General features: G+C 43.1%; 1 protein-coding gene across 1 annotated transcript; it reads right to left on the bottom strand.

Annotated features, from left to right (window-relative positions):
• Positions 1 to 1,591: 1,591 nt before the first annotated feature.
• LOC306994048 (interferon-induced GTP-binding protein Mx3-like) lies at positions 1,592 to 16,818 on the bottom strand. The gene is made up of 13 exons (XM_079604337.1): positions 16,548 to 16,818; positions 15,671 to 15,867; positions 15,143 to 15,280; positions 13,931 to 14,085; positions 13,716 to 13,854; positions 11,957 to 12,155; positions 11,544 to 11,622; positions 11,298 to 11,420; positions 10,792 to 10,924; positions 10,536 to 10,679; positions 10,338 to 10,414; positions 2,874 to 3,083; positions 1,592 to 2,777 (listed from the first exon to the last, which is right to left on the bottom strand). The coding sequence occupies exons 1-13, from the start codon at positions 16,634 to 16,636 to the stop codon at positions 2,553 to 2,555; spliced, it is 1,908 nt and encodes a 635-aa protein (XP_079460463.1). The 5' UTR covers positions 16,637 to 16,818; the 3' UTR covers positions 1,592 to 2,552.
• Positions 16,819 to 17,045: the final 227 nt, after the last annotated feature.

Here is a 17,045-nt window from a genome sequence, read left to right as displayed (position 1 = left end):
AAGGAGAATAACGTGTCCAGATGTCCTTTACCATCTTCTGTCCAGTTGATGGTGGGTTTGTTTGCCCATCTAAAGGGTCCTTCAAGTACTCCTTTGCCACAGCATGTGCATGAAACTATCACAAGACACCCCAATGTATGGCCTCTCTTTAGAAATTCTAAAGCCAGCTATAGATTTTAGGTTGATGTGGGTCTTGAAAATGTCCTCGGTCACCATTACGCAAGGTGAGGTGTTGGATGTGGCACTGCACAAGCAGAGAGCATATTTATAGGTGTCTATGGCATCCACCTCGCTGTCCTTGCCCCACTGCAAAGACGGCACTCTCAGTGTGACCGATGACGATGAGTGACTACAGATGTCTTTAATTAATGTTTGTGATGGTGTTTCCAGAGATGTGTGCAGAACTCTGTGTGCAGTTGAGCCTGTGATCCGCCCCACCCGATGTTGATGCCAAGCCTTGCAGGCAGCTTGGCCTTTTGTTTCCTCTTCCACTTGGGAGCACTGCTCTTCTGTAAAGTCTTCTAAGTTGTTGTACCAGGGTTTGGGGGTGACAACATTAGCATGGCTCTTAAAAGTGCTGAGCCCAATAGGAAGCTCCTTAGTGTTGCATTTGCAGTGGCTGATTTTGCTGTGAGGCCGAAGCTTTTGGAATGGGTCTCTGGTTCCTGACACTTCTTTTTTTGGTGTGCTTACTGTAGAACTCAATGTCTTTAATCATTGCTGGCTTAATTGTTTTGGTCGAAACACCATTCCAAAGGCACCATTCCAGCAGAAGAACGGCTTACTGGTGACTCGATGAGGTACAAGTAAATGTCCGGGTAAGACATCTCTGCCCACTGGGTGGGGTTGTTTGTTACACCAATTTGACGCTTGTAGAATGAAGGGACATGTTTTTAAATTGACCAAATTAAGTTTGTGGATGTATCTTGGCAGGGTGGACATATAATTACTTTACATGTTTAATCTTAGTGATTTCTTAAGCTATTAACGCCTGCCGGCTGTGTACGGACGTTGTTTTGTGTCTCTATTTTGTAGCCTATTGAAGCCTTTGGTAAGTCTAGTTTATGTTCTATAAAAAAAAATATATTTTATATAATTTAGGTTATTTTCTATTTTCTTTAAAAAAAAGAAAGTAACCCATTTTTCCCATTTTTGATATGGGAATTTCTGCTTTGGATTTAAACTCATCAAATTTAAATTATGTTTATTGTGTGTCTGTGTAAATATGTTTCATGCAAGTTGTTAGTGCTAATGTTTTGGGTTAGTTAGTTAACAACAATGAAACGTTACACACACACACACACACACACACACACACACGTCTGAGTTCGCAGATGCTGTTGCTCCATTCACCTCCACCCTCCCCACCACCTCCAAGATGGAACCTTCCCTTTATCTTCCCCAACACCACCAAGACGGGTCCTTCCCTCCATCCTCCACATAACACCAAGATGTCTTTTCTTTATTGTCATTCACCATTGTTTTGTGGCTCTTTCTTTAAAAAAGGCACTGGTACCGGTTTAAAAATATCGATTTGCCACCGGTATTGTAAAAAACCCAAATGACACCCAACCCTAGTTATGGATTTCCTGCAAGAACGAACAATACAAGTGAGAGCACAGCAGTATGTAGTTAAAAAAAAGAAAAAACTCCTGAAGTTAAATTAAAGTTATATAAACAAACATTAGAGCAAGTATCACTATGGGGGAGTGGATGGTGTAACATCTGGCTGTATTGATCACAGGAAAAAGGCATTTAGAGGCAGGAGTGGATTGGTGTTCCACAACCACAAGGCATTCTCTAAAAGGGGTATACTGTGTATTGATTACATCATCAATTGATTATTGTAGAATAATCGATAATTATATTAATAGAATTACTACAAAGTTTATACAGAATATGCCAACTGATTAAACAGGCTCTTAAGCATACATACATACCATTGAAAGAAGAGTAAATTAAAGGTTTAATTAAAGTAGCTTTCAGAAAGGTGTGGCAAGAGATATGCATAAAGGAAACAAAGGACGATATTTGTATAATATACATAAAAAAAAGTTGCCCATGTAAGAGCTACTTATGGTTATAGAAAGAATGATGTATCTTAGTTAAAAATTTTACACTCTACTCTTAATCAATTAATCCAGATGATAGAAAAACACGAATCCAGTCAGTGTAATCACTGTGTTTCCAGAAACATAGAGCATGTGAAAAGTAGGGCATTTGACTGAGATAGACTCCAGTTAAAAGAGGAGTTAAAATCTGATGGCATTAATTCTCTGAGATTACTGAATGTGCTAAACAGTTCTAGTCATAAAACTCTAATACATTTCCTGAAAATTGCAGTTATATTATGAAATTTAATGAGGTTTTAAAAATGTCCCCCTCTTGATATCAACACCTCACACTCCATCCCAGTAGGTGGTGGAATATGCACCATAAGGTGGTTTCCAACCGCCATGAGACATCAAAAGAAGTAGAAGAACACATGAGGAGATCAAGAAATCACAAGACTTGTTCCAACCAAAAACAGACATGACAAGTCAGTAGGTCCCTCAAATAAAATCATTAAGTGTTTCCTGAGTAGCAGTCAAACGGTCCAAGCGAGCCTGTAGGTATCTGCGTCTTGTACCAACTTCAGAGTCCTCAAACAGGAGCTCGCTCACATTTGCCCCATCCAGTAAACTCAACATGTCAGTAGACAGGAGCTGAGCAGTCTGCTTCAACATGAAAAATGAGATCATCATGGGCAGTTGGTCAGCCATTCGCTGCACCACAATCTGAAAGAAAACAAAGAGTAACATCCACACACAAGTACTGCAGTCCATTCAGTCTCGGAGCAAAACAATTATATTTGTTACTGAAAAAATATCTACCTCATAATATGCCTGGAGCATTTCACTGTACTTGCTCTTAATGTCAAAGACAGGTAACTGATCTTCTGAAAATGTCTCTTGGCTAATCTCATTCAAGAACTTCAAGTAGATGGGATCTTGAGTGTAGATCACGTTTTCCATGTCAAACTGCTCCAAGATCCTCTGCTCCGTTTTGTCTTCCTGACTTGACTGAATATTGTAGATTTTGTTCTATGGTTTCAAATAAAGAAATACAGAGGAAAGAGAACCTGATTAAAGGGATGTTTCGAGATCAGTACAAATTAAGTTAAATTAAAAGCATTTGTGGCATAATGTTGATTATCATTGCAAAGATGGATATTTTCATCAAAAAAATAAAAATGTTGTCATCATTTACTCACCCTTATATCATTAAAAACCCTACCATTACCACTTTGACAAATTCAGAAAGAGATCGTAAAAATAATCTGAATAGAGCGGTTTAGTCAAAATTTTCTGAAGAGACACGATCGCTTTAAATGATCAACAGACACTGAATTTAAGCTTTTTTCACATATAAACATTGATCAGGGAACATAAACAGAAGCTCAACCTTTCTTGCGGAAGCTTAAACGTGCTGCGTAACACAAGAATGAACCTCATTGGTTCTTGCACATCAAGCAATCATGCTTGAGCATTCGTTTATAACCAATGTGCGAGTTGATGAATTGTGAATAAAATGTATGAAATCTGTCCATCATATAAAACGATTGTGACTCTTCAAAAAATGTAGACTAAACTGCTCAATTCATACGGAGAGGTTTAAATCTCTTTATGAACTTGTGGTAGTGGTAGTTGCTCAGCTGAGAGAGAAAGCTCTCCGATTTAATTTAAAATATCTTCATTTTGTGTTCCTTAGATGAACAAGAGTCTTAAGTGTGTGCAACGACGTGAGCGTCACGTCCCGCCGAAACGGGCGTGGCTTAGGGCTATATATTCCGCTCACAGGCTTATGAACTCTGATTTTTAACAGCGAAACAACCAGAGCGCATACACGGCAGGAAACGCAGTACTCGTTCCTCTCTCTAGAGAGAACCGAGGTTACGTTAGTAACCGAGTACGTTCTCTTACGAGAGATACTCTCGTACTGCGTTGTCGTAGCAACGCATTGGGGAACACCCTGTAAGACGCTGTGTGTGCAGTGATCCGACACCATAGACCCAGAGCACTGAGCTGGGGTTCATATAGTACATAATCACCTGTAGGACTCACAGAGAATCCTGAAAGAGGTGGGCTCTAACCACCATCTCTCACAAAAATGACTGCCTTAGCAGATCAGTATAGAATTGACTGCGCTTAGCAGATCAGTACAGAATACACTGCGCATAGCAGATCAGTACAGAATTAACTGCGCTTAGCAGTTTCAGCATAAAAATGCCATAATAGACGACTGAAATGTCAGTCTAACAAATACGGTTATTTAAACCGATAATATCTTGGCCTGTAAGGCGGGTACCTCGAGGTTATAAAACCTGATAAATGTAGACGGTGAGGCCCAGCCTGCCACCATACAAATATCCTGTAAGGCAATCCCACTCGACCAAGCCCACGAAGAAGCCATACTTCTCGTGGAGTGCGCCCTAACACCCAAAGGGCACTGAATGCCCTTGGATGCGTACGCTAGAGCTATAGCGTCCACTATCCATCTGGATAGGCTCTGTTTCGAAGTGGCCAGTCCCTTGAGACGCCCACTAAACGAAACGAAAAGCTGCTCTGTCTGTCTGAAAGCAGACGAGCGCGACACGTAAGCTCTCAATGCCCTCACCGGGCAGATTAAGTTTTCGTCCATATTATCCCCGATGACCGGAAGGGCAGACAGGGAAATAACCTGCGCCCTAAACGGTGTGTTTAGGGATTTTGGAACGTAACCATGCTTAGGTTTGAGCACGACTCTGGAGTCATTAAAGGGATAGTTCACTTTAAAATTAAAATTCTGTCATCATTTACTCACCCTCAAGTTGTTTCAAACCTGTATTAATTTATTTCTTCTGCTGAACACAAAGAAAGATATTTTGAAGAATGTCAGTAACCAAACAGTAGTCTGTACCCATTGACTTCCATAGTATTTTTTTTTCCTACTATGGAAGTCAATGGGTACAGACTACTGTTTGGTTACTGACATTCTTCAAAATATATTTCTTTGTGTTCAGCAGAAGAAATAAATTAATACAGGTTTGAAACAACTTGAGGGTGAGTAAATGATGACAGAATTTTAATTTTAAAGTGAACTATCCCTTTAAGCCCAAATTCCATGCACGACGCGCTCACTGAGAGCGCGTGTAAGTCCCCAACGCGCTTCACTGAAGCGAGAGCCAGGAGAAACACCGTCTTGAGTGACAAGTGTTTCATATCAATCTCCTGAAGAGGCTCGAAAGGAGGACCCTTCATGGCGTCCAGCACCGTGGAAAGGTCCCAAATGGGAACTGTGGGAGGTCTGGGTGGATTAAGTCTCCTAGCTCCTTTAAGGAACCGAATGACTAAATCGTTCCTTCCTATGGACTGGCCGTGTGCGGTTTCAGAAAAAGCCGCTATAGCCGCCACATATACCTTGAGTGTGGAAGGGGATCTCCCGCTATCCAACATCTCTTGTAAGAAGGACAAAACCTCTGTCACTCCGCAGTCTGGGGGTGACACGCCGCGAGACGTGCACCAGCCAGAAAAAACAGACCATTTAGACGCATAGAGCCGCCGTGTAGACGGAGCTCTAGCTTGTGTGATCGTGTTTAACACTCCCTGAGGGAGGTCAGCGGATACCCGTTGATGGCCCACACATGAAGGGACCATAGCTCCGGGTGAGGATGCCAAATCGAGCCACTCGCTTGAGAGAGTAGATCTCTCCTCAGAGGCACTGGCCACGGGGCGGTGCTGGCTAACTGCATCACAGCTGGGAACCAGGGTTGATTCGACCAGAGCGGCGCTACTAGCAGCACTGAGCATCCTTCCTCCCTGATCCTCTCCACCACCTGGGTCAGGAGGGAGACAGGGGGAAAAGCATATAGGGGGCGGCGTGGCCACTGATGAGCCAGCGCGTCCTTGCTTTTCGAGAAAAATTCTAGACAGTGAGCGTTCTCTGGGGACGCAAAGAGGTCCACTTCCGCTCTGCTGAATCTCTTCCACAACAGTTGTACTGTGTGTGGGTGTAATGACCATTCTCCTGCCGGAACGCGGTTCCTGGACAGTACGTCTGGTCCAACATTCAGGTGCCCCGGCACGTGCGCCGCCCTTAGTGAAAGGAGGTTGCAGCGCGCCCATATCAGGAGGCGTTTTGACAGGGACCTGAGGCTGCCCTGGCGATTTATGTATGACACCACTGACATGTTGTCTGAACGTATCAGTACATGGCAGCCCATAATCAGGGGACGAAAGCGAGTGAGCGCTTTGCACACCGCTAACATCTCGAGGCAGTTTATGTGGAAGAGCTTCTCTCGCTCTGACCAAAGGCCAAACAGCGGTCTGCCCTCGAGCAGCGCTCCCCATCCTGCGTTGGATGCGTCCGTAGACACCACCCTCAGACTCGAGGAAGTCCCTAGGCTTACACCTGACAGGTACCAGTCTTTTGACCTCCATGGTTTCAAGGCTGCAACGCAAGCTTGATTGACCTTGAGGCGAAGCCGACCGGTGGCCCATGCTTTGCATGGCACCCTCCCTTTGAGCCATATCTGCAGCGGGCGCATGCGCAGCAGACCCAGCTGCAGTACTGCAGATGCTGAGGCCATCAGACCTAGCATTTTCTGAAAGCTCTTTAAAGGGAGAACAGCGCCGCAGCGAAATGAGCTGACTGTGCGCTGGATGCGCAGCGCGCGCTGTTGTGACAGCTGCGCTGTCATCGACAGCGAGTTCAGTTCCAGTCCCAGAAAAGAAATATTCTGACTGGGGGACAGCGAACTCTTTTCCCAGTTTACTGTGAGACCGAGACTCTCGAGGTGACTCAGCAGCAGGGCCCTGTGCGCCACTATCTCTGAATGAGATTGGGCTAGAATGAGCCAATCGTCTAAATAGTTCAGCACTCGAACACCCTGCAGTTTGAGGGGAGCGAGTGCTGCGTCCATGCACTTCGTAAATGTACGGGGTGCTAGAGACAAGCCGAACGGCAGGACTTTGTACTGGTATGCCTGGCCCTCGAAGGCGAATCTCAAAAATCGCCTGTGACGTGACGCAATCTGTATTTGAAAATACGCGTCCTTTAGATCTACTGACACGAACCAGTCTCCTTGGCGAACGTGCGCGAGGATTTTTCTGGTCGTTAGCATTCTGAACTGGCGTTTCACAAGCGCTCTGATCAGTTGCCTCAGATCTAGTATGGGTCTGAGACCCCCGTCTTTCTTGGGTACCAGGAAGTATCTGCTGTAAAGCCCCCCTTCGCTCTGAGCCTGAGATAAAGGTTCGATAGCCCTTTTCCTCAGAAGTTTCTGAATTTCGGCTCGAAGTAGATGTGCTACATTCGAATCTACCGAAGTCTCGACGCGCGCCGCGTGGCGGCGAGGGCGTCTGCGAAACTGTAGCGAATAGCCTTCTTTTATGATGTTTATCACCCATTTTGAAACCCCGGGAAGCTTCTCCCATGCATCTGCACGTGTAGCTAGGGGCTGAGTGAAAAGCGCGCTCTGATCGACTCGCGATACAGCGGCTTTCGCGAGCTGCGACATTTGCAATGTCTCGCTCGCAACATCTGAGGCCGGGGCCGCGCTTATGAAAGCGGGCAGAATGTCCGCGCTCGACCCCTCGACAGCCTTCAGGCGGGAGAGGGAGGGCTGGACGGGTTCCGTAGGAACCGTGATGCTTGTGTGGGAACGCGGGCACTGGGGACCGGGCACGTTTACCACCTTTGTAGCATCGCTCGCCGGAGCGGAGCGAAACCGTGCGATGAGCAGGAGGTAGCATTAGTGGGCACTGGGTAGTGGGCACGTGAGCTACTTTTAACGCGCAATCGAACTGAGTCGATTTTATGTGCGCGGGCCCTGTGTGTGGGGCCGTGTTTGTGTGTAGGGATGTGCACATTACAGCGGGCAGATTTACTACACAAGAAACACCATCGGCCGTGGCCGGGACACCAGAAAATGCACTCTTTAATGGATTTATCTGGGTAGCCGTGAAAACGGCTGTTGTGTGCAGGCAAGCGGCCAGTGAGACACGCCTGTTGGCTGCAATGATCGCAGGTACAATCGCTTCGCTTGGGACTGCACGAGCGGTGAGCTTCGGTGAGGGTCCGGCCGCAGCGGGACTTGAACACCGACGCTTCCCTAGCAGTGCTAGGATGTCTTCGGGGGCTCTGGCTTCAACGCTACCTTCTGTCGCGGGCCACGCGGCGCGGGGCGGCGACCGGCAGAGCGAGAGCGCGGTCTCGAGCTCTGGGTCTGGCGGCGTTGAGATGAGGAGCTGGGCGGCGGTCTCGGCTGTGAGCTCTGAGCGGGCGGTTTCGCACGGCCTGCTGCAGAGCTGGAGCGCTTCGGCAGGAAGTGCTTCATAGCCTGGGTCGCCTTCTGCACCTCCGCATACCTGTCGGTGAAGTCCTTCACCGAAGTCCCGAAGAGGCCAGCAGGGGAGAGCGGGGCGTCGAGGAACGCGGTCCGTTCTGCTTCTGGCATGTCTGAGAGCGTTAACCAGAGGTGCCTCTCAGACACGGTGATCGCCGCCATACTGCGTCCGATGGCTTGGGCTGCAGACTTCGAAGCGCGAAGAGCCAGGTCTGTAGCGCTTCTCAGGTCCGCCACGCAGATCGCATCGGGTCCGTTCTCGTCCAGCTTGCGGAGGAGATCGGCCTGGAAGATCTGTAGCGTCGCCATGGAGTGCAGCGCTGACGCGGCCTGTCCGTTGGCGGCATAAGCGCGACGGAGCAGGGATGACGTCGTGCGGCAAGCCTTTGAAGGCAGCGCCATCTTAGCCCGCCGTCCAGCGGAGGGTGGGCATAAGTGGGCCGCGATAGGCTCTTCGACCGGCGGGAGGGAAAGGTAACCTCTGTTCTTAGCGTCGTCGACCTCGGAGAACGCTAGAGAAACAGATGACCTCGTCCTCGTAGAATACGGGGAAGTCCAAGCTCTCGCGACCTCCTCGTGAAGCTCAGGAAGGAAGGGGGCGGGCTTTGAGACAGGCGTCGACTTCTCCCCAGGCAGAAAATAGCCATCCAGCCGGTTTTTAGCGGGCTGCTCGGGCGAAACCCACTCAAGGCCAAGGCTCGCCGTGGCTTGAGTGAGAACGCGCATGAGCTCCGCCTCGATGCTCGCTCTCTTTCCTTTTGGCGTGGGGGCAGGGGGCGCGAGATCCGCAGAGCTCGCCCAATCCTCGCTGCCGGAAGCCAAAACCGAGCACGAGTCCTCGTCCCTCAGCATGGCGTCGATGTCGATGTCATCGATGTCGTCGACGGAAGCGGCGGCAATCTGCGGTCGCTGTCCGTCGGGTATCGACGCTGAGGAAGCCGGAGACACAGTTCGCGGGCGCGCCGGCGAACTTGGGTGGCTTGCCGGAGGTTCTGGGTTCCGCTGTGCACGGCGCTTTTTACGGCGCTTTTTACGGCGCGGCACAACAGCGGAGAACACGGGCTCCTGGAACGACGCCAGGCGAGTCCGCAGAGTCGCCAGAGGCAGTAGTTCACAGTGATGGCAGCCGCCATCCGCAAGAGCGATAGCCGCGTGTTCCTCGCCCAGGCAGGAAGCGCATATCACGTGGCGGTCCCCGTCGCTGAGCGTGGTCCGTTTGCACGAACCGCAAAGAGGCATCTTGAGAAAGACGCCGCTTGAGATACAACAGAGAAATAAGTGTGAGTCGCGCCGGCGACCTCACACACACTCAATAAGTGAAAGGATATATAGGCGCCGGAACGCGCAGCTGGAAGGCGACGAAGGCGGCGGTGCCAGCAGCTTCTCGTGACTTCTCCCGCTGAGGTGCTCTCTAGACGGCGCAGCTTCTTCACTCGGATCAGCGATGAGTTGTCCTCGCTGAAGGATAAAAAATCAGAGTTCATAAGCCTGTGAGCGGAATATATAGCCCTAAGCCACGCCCGTTTCGGCGGGACGTGACGCGGGAGGGCGCGAAGCGCCCTCATTGGGTGTGACGTCACTCAAGGGCTCGCTCGATTGGCTTAAGCTTTTGCCGCACAGCAGCCAATAGGCGCGCGAGCTGTCTCGCCTAGGTCTGTATGCTGTGGCAAAGCGTTTTACATAGATACAAAATTAAGGATAATTTTTTGCTTCAGTATTCTCGTGGAAAAGGATTTTCCCCAATGCGTTGCTACGACAACGCAGTACGAGAGTATCTCTCGTAAGAGAACCTACTGTTTAACTTTTTGTCAGAAAGGCAACATTGTACTGTCATTTTTCTTTCTTTCTTTTTTTCTTTTCTATTTTTTGTTGCAAAAACAAACAATAAAACAATGACATTAGGCCAATAAAATGGATTTCATCCCAAAATAAATAACTGGGGGGGGGGGGGGATTAATATAGCAATATTTACCACAGTGATGTTTTGAAGTACATGGTAGTTCTGAAAACATCTATAGGACACATCTTTTAATTGCTTGAGGATGATGGCTTCAGGAGAAATACATAAATCAAAAAGACAAGTTTCACAATATAGATGTGCTATTAAACATTAATTCAATTGTGATCTAATCATTTGGTTTTATAATGGAGATCAGATGTGTGATGGTACCTTTGATTGCAATGAGCAATTCAATGGCTGGTTTCTTAAGTTTGGCCACATGCTCCCGCAGAACCAACTCAAACGCACTGTAGTTGCTGAAACCAAGCAGTTCCCTCCCTCTGTAATTCTGGCTAAACTCTTTCAAACTGCAAACTTGTTTAGGAACAAGATGGATTTCTCATTAAATTAACTTTAACTTTCTTATTAAATCCCAACAACAGTGAATTCAGGGTTATAGCACATTTAATGTTAAAAATATACTGACAGGTTGGCTTTGTACGGTTAAGATGATCATTCCACTTCTTGAATTCAGCCCGAAGCTGGACAAACAAATTGTCTGCATTAATCAGCTCCCCTGATGATAAGGAGTTGATTTGATCATTGAATCCTGTTAGGATCTGTGATAAAGAGATCATATTTGTTACATGAACATGTTATTGTACATTATCATTTTACAGCAAAAGTGTTGTCTCTGGGGAGCTCGAAAAAGACATTTGGGTGAGAAAATTATTTAGATGCAACAACAACAATAAAAGGTGTTAGATGCAGCTTTTCAATCATGAACTCTCCCATAACCATAGCACCACCTATTGTCAGACAGTGGTGTGTACGTGTGCCTGAACAGTGATGAGATTTGGGACTATCTCTGACAATATAATTTTAGAGCCGGTAGATAAGGACAAAAGGGTTCAAACACAATAGGGTTCTAGCAGCTTGAACTCCAAATGATAATTCTCAGAAGCAAGAAGATGTGATGACTTGAGATCCTACTTTAATGAGGAACTGTTTGGCTCCCTTAGTGTCCTGTGGCGGTCCAGCCACACACTCCTTGAGCTCATTCTTCACTTCCCACAACTGTGTTATTATCTGGTCAATGAGCTGTGGCAGTGATTTCTGGCATGGAAAAAAACATGATTTATTATAGTCTCGCAATCTATCTGCATTTTTGCAATGCACCTACAGTAAATTCATGTTCAGTGTAAACAGGCCTTTAGAGTGAGACATTAAAAAACTTACTTTGATATGATCAACAAGATTTTGTGTCAGTTTGACAGCAAGACATTCAATAGTTGCTTTATCCTCATTCAAGAGGCATCTGTTAAAAATGACAAAACACTTTTTGTAAGGTAATAGCTGTAACCAGCTATTAAGAATATAACATCCATGGAACATTTTTAATAAAAGGTTCTTTATGGAAAAAAAGATGCTAGTGTATAAAATGTTCTTCACACTAAAAAAAAGTATGTTTACTGAAAGGTTCTTTAGTTTGGAGAACCAAAAACTTCTTCTGCGGCATCACTGTAAACCCCACTGTGTGAGTGTAGAAAACTGGTTGAAATTGAAACAAAATCTGACCTAAACAGTATGAATCAAGTCTTTTAGAATCATTTTTGGGAACACAAAGTTAAATTAGAAAAACAGACTGTAACCTGAAATGGTCATGGTTTTGGAAGAAATCTCTCTCTATTTGTGTCGCCTCCTCCAGAGGAATGTTCTCGTCGATCTGCTGTTGTCCTCTACACTTCACCATGATGTAACCTTTGTGGAGAGGAATCACTTTGTTGTGGACAATGTCCATGATGTTCTTCTCTGTTCCCTTGTCAATGAGATCTGGCTTGGTCAAAATAGCTGTGAAATGAGAATGAAAAATAAGATAAAACCTTATTAATTCCTGTAAGGGGAAACTCATTTGCCACTATTGCACATTACAAATAACACAAATAGACAATTGAACATAAAAAGAACAACTATCAATACATACAAAAAATTACACGACTTCATTAAAAAACCTAACTGCAGTAGGAATAAAAAAGACCTTCTAAATCGCTCTGTAGAGATCTGAGGCATTACTAATCTTCCACTAAATGAGCTTTTAAGTCCACTAAAGATACAGTGTAGTGGATGACCTTTGTAAAACAGTATAATTTTTAATTTTGCCCTTTTGTTCTTTTCCACAATGACCTTAAGTGAATCAGGATTAAGGCTAATAACCGAACCAGCCTTTCGAATCAGTTTATTAATCCTATTTTTAACATCTACAGTGATACTGCATCCCCAACAGAGCACTGCATAAAACAAAACGCTGACCATGATTCCCTGATAACAAACATGAAGAAGCTTCCTACGGATCCAATGGATCTCAACTTCCTCAAAAAAAATAGTCTTGATTGTGCCTTCTAAAAAACAGTCTCACCGTTCTTCTTCCAGTTTAAAGGAACACGCCGACTTTTTGGGACTATAGCTTATTGACCGTATCCCCCAGAGTTAGATAAGTTACCCTTTTCATCTCTGTGCGTGCCGTAACTCTGTCTGACGCACCCACCACTAGCCTAGCTTAGCACAAAGACTGGAGGTAAACGGCTCCAGCTAGCATACTGCTCCCAATAAGTGACAAAATAACGCCAACATTTTCCTATTTACATGTTGTGATTTGTATAGTCACCGCATGTACAAATAACAAGGTCACATGAGACACAGCCGTCTTCTAACCGTATACATACTGGTAACTATATTCTCAGAAGGCTACTTGGGCGGAGTGATGCGTCAGGGGTGTGTCAGACAGAGTTACGGCACGCACGGAGATGAAAAGGGTGTGGATGGACTTATCTAACTCTGGGGGATACGGTGAATAAGCTAAAGTCCCAAAAGGTCAGCGTGTTTCTTTAATTTACTATCCAAATGGACGCCAATATTTTTACAAGACTGAACAATCTCTATTTTCTGACCTTTAATTGTCATTGGTAGTAGGCTATCACTTCTTTTTTCCGTCTAAAATCAATGATCAACTTGATTTTCAATTTTCTCCACATTCAATTTTAGGACATTTTCATCACACCTCTCCTCTATAGATCACATCATTACCTTGATTCATTAAACCCACAAGGGCAGTATCATCTGAACATGTTTGCATACAAAATGTCTGAGTGTGCCTATAGTCAGAAGTATACAACGCAAGTAAAAAAGGTGATAAAACTGACTTTTTTAGTTAGAATGTCAGACATTTTATCACCCAGCATAACAAACTAGGGGTCGACATAAAAGATTATCCAATACCTACATAATAGTTGTACTATCCAATACCTACATAATAGTAATACATCAGTAAAAAAAAAGAGTTAAGAACAGTAAAATGTGCATTTGTTGACAGAGGTGCTCATAAATCAAAGTTATTTGGTGAGAGTACATTACCGATAGTTCTTCTGCCCTCAGGATCTACTTCTTGCGCCATTTTTAATGCTTCTGTTGTTGCAATGTCAGTGTTACAAGGGACCACTACCAGGTTTATAGTCTCTTGCTTCTCAATAAACTTTGTAATAAGACTTTTAATCTACAAGACATAAGACAAAGTTTTAAAACTGGTATGGTACAGAATGTGACTTGTAAAATCAGATTATGCTGCTCACCTGGTTTCCAATATCCTCTGGTTGTCCTTTTACTGGGACTCTGGCAATTCCAGGTAGATCGATCAGTGTGAGGTCACACACATCTGGTGACATGACCTCTAAAGTGATGAGCTCATCACATATTCCTACCCCACTTCCTGCCAGCTCATTCTGGGCTGTAACACATTTGAATGTTTTAGTTTTATTAATAAATGAAAATATGTTGGTTTAAAAGATTTATTAATGAACTAATATAAACAATATTGTTAGTTATTGTTGCGTTACCAAACTCTACCTTAAAACTCTGCTTATTCTAAACAATATTTAAAAGATTTATTAATGAACTAATATAAACAATATTGTTAGTTATTGTTGCGTTACCAAACTCTACTTTAAAACTCTGCTTATTCTAAACACACGTTACAAGGTTTGTCCTCTGCCGCTTTAAATGCTCAAGCTCTTTAAAGCGGAATAGCCTATTCTGAGTGGCTGTCAAAGTTTTTCATCAGCTGGAAAAAAATCGTTCTGAAATGGTTCCAATTATATCGTTTATCTGTCGTTATCGTTGTAGTTGTGGTGTGGATTACTGTGGTGTGCTATTCTTTGATATGTAGAACGATTTTTAAAACAATCATTAGGGCCTCGTTATCGTCCTGCTGTGAACGTCCCTTAATACATTAATACCGATAATGATTTAACCCTGTAAAAGTGTGACTAAGTATCTTTTTTAGGCCTAACTTTGTGTTTAATGTTAAATATATACTTTATTTGGTAGTTTCTATATTACACTAATGTTCCCTCAGTCTCAACCACTTTGGCTCTTAAAGGGATAGTTCACCCAAAAATGAAAATTCTGTCATAATTTACTCACCCTCAAGTTGTTTCAAACCTGTATGAGTTTTTTTTCTTCTGTTGAACACAAAAGATAATTTGAAGAATGTTGGTGAACAGACAGTTGCTGGACCCCATTGACTTCCATAGTAGGAAAAAAAGATACTATGGAAGTCAATGGGGTCCAGCAACTGTCTGATCACCAACATTCTTCAAAATATCTTCTTTTGTGTTCAACAGAAGAAAAAAAAACTCATACAGGTTTGAAACAACTTGAGGGTGAGTAAATTATGACAAAATTTTCATTTTTGGGTGAGCTATCCCTTTAATGCATAGGCAATATTTTTTACAAGCTTTGAACACTTTATTTAGCCCAAAAAGATTGCTAGTAATTTTACAAACCTGTTTCAACATGTCTTTCAACCAATGAAGAATGCACAAATTCAATTCTCTTCTTACGGTAGGACAGAACAGCCTTCCAGTTGACTCCACCAGTAACCTTCTTCAGCCTCAGCTCCAGTGGGCATCTGGTGACGATTCCTATAGCAAACACAGTTCAGTTAAAAATGATTCGAAAACTGATAATGTTACAAGAACAATAGGCCTATGCATAAACAATTTGAATGTAAACAGTCTTCACTGCAAGTGATGGGCAGAAATGTCATTGAAATTTATAGATACCGTTGCTATTTTCTAAATAGCTTTTCAGTAGAAGCTATTTTATTGATTAAGCTTAGCTACAATTTCAACTATATTAGGCTACACATGAAAATTAAGTAGTTTCAGTAAAGCAAGCTATTTTTTTCCAAGCTTGTAGTGTAACCAGCTAGTTTTCTCTGAAAGGTAGTTTTCAACTTAGCTAACTTTTTTATAGAGTAAACTACTCTTAGCTAGTAACATTTCTTGAATAGCTTTCCCAACACTGCTCACCGCTTCCTCTGGGTAATGCAACTCCAGAAATCGCTTCCAACACCGAGCTTTTCCCAGAACTCTGGTCTCCGATCACTGCAATAGTCGGTAATGCCAAGTCCTTGTGAATGCCAACTGACCGCAGTGTGTCGATCAGATCAATGTATGGACGAATGCTCTCCTCTAAATGACTGTGAACTGCTCCCTTCATTTGCTCACTATAAAGACAAAAATTTAGGCTATGTTTGTTTCGAAAAACCCTCACTGATTGCACTTTATTATCTTATTCAGTTTATGTCCTTTCATGTACATGCTTTCCCTTTTATTCCCATTTTATATTAAACCTTTATTTTTTATTATTTTTGACTTTTTTATTTTGTATGATAATTTTTTTTTTAATTTTACTTTAAATATTATACAAATGTAAAGAACTTTAAAAATATATATTTATAAATTAACATAAATGGTAACACTTTAATAAGGTTCCATTAGTTAATACGTTAGGTAACATGACCTAAGAATGAACAACTTCTACAGCATTTATTCGTGTTAATTTCAACATTTAGCCTACTAATACGTTATTAAAATCAAAATGTATGTTTTTTAACATTAGACACTGTGAAATGACATGAACAAACAAAAAACAGTTGTATTGTTAATTACTAATGTTAAAAAGGATTAATAAAGACTGTAACAAATGTATTGCTCATTGTTAGTTAATGTTAATGTAACAAATGAGACCTTATTGTAAATTGTTACCAAATAAATTTCCAATTTTTTGTACATAACAAAAAATACATTAGGCTATAAAAGCATAAAATATGTATTTCTAAATAAATGTACAATTAACTATCTTAAAAAATGGTTTAGTAACAAGCAAATACAATTTTTGACTAACCTTTCGTTTTGAGAGCTATCACTATCTTCGTCATCATCACATCTTCGATCTGGAGAAGAGAATAAAGAAAATACGCTTGAACTCTTCATTTTATGGAAAAACAAAAGAGGAAAAAACAAAGTTAGTTCTGAAAAGAGTTAATGTACTTGTTTTTGGATATAACTCTTAAAAAATATTTAATTTAGGTTTCACCCAAACACAGTGTTCATGTTGATTTGAGAAATCAAAGAGAGTTGAAATGTGTCAGACTGAATTTATAGTGTATAAGAATGAAATTGAAAGTAGACACAGAATAATGTTAGACATTTTCATAAATTTTGATTAAAAGGAAATGCATTTGTGTGTATGTGGGTTTACCGGATGTGCCTGCAGGGCAGGATCAGGGGCCAGTTGTACTATGCAAATATGTTAAAACTGTGTCTTGTATGTGTCATGTAGTTTGCTTGGTCCTTTTGATCCTGATCAAAAAATAAAATTTTCTAACTTTTTAGTCCCCCA

The sequence above is a fragment of the Phoxinus phoxinus genome, assembly GCF_949152265.1.
Source record: "Phoxinus phoxinus genome assembly, chromosome: 25".
In the NCBI taxonomy this organism is placed as follows: Eukaryota; Metazoa; Chordata; class Actinopteri; order Cypriniformes; family Leuciscidae; genus Phoxinus; species Phoxinus phoxinus.
The sequence above is the reverse complement of the archived record's forward strand: the minus strand, read 5'-3'. Positions and strand labels throughout refer to the sequence as shown.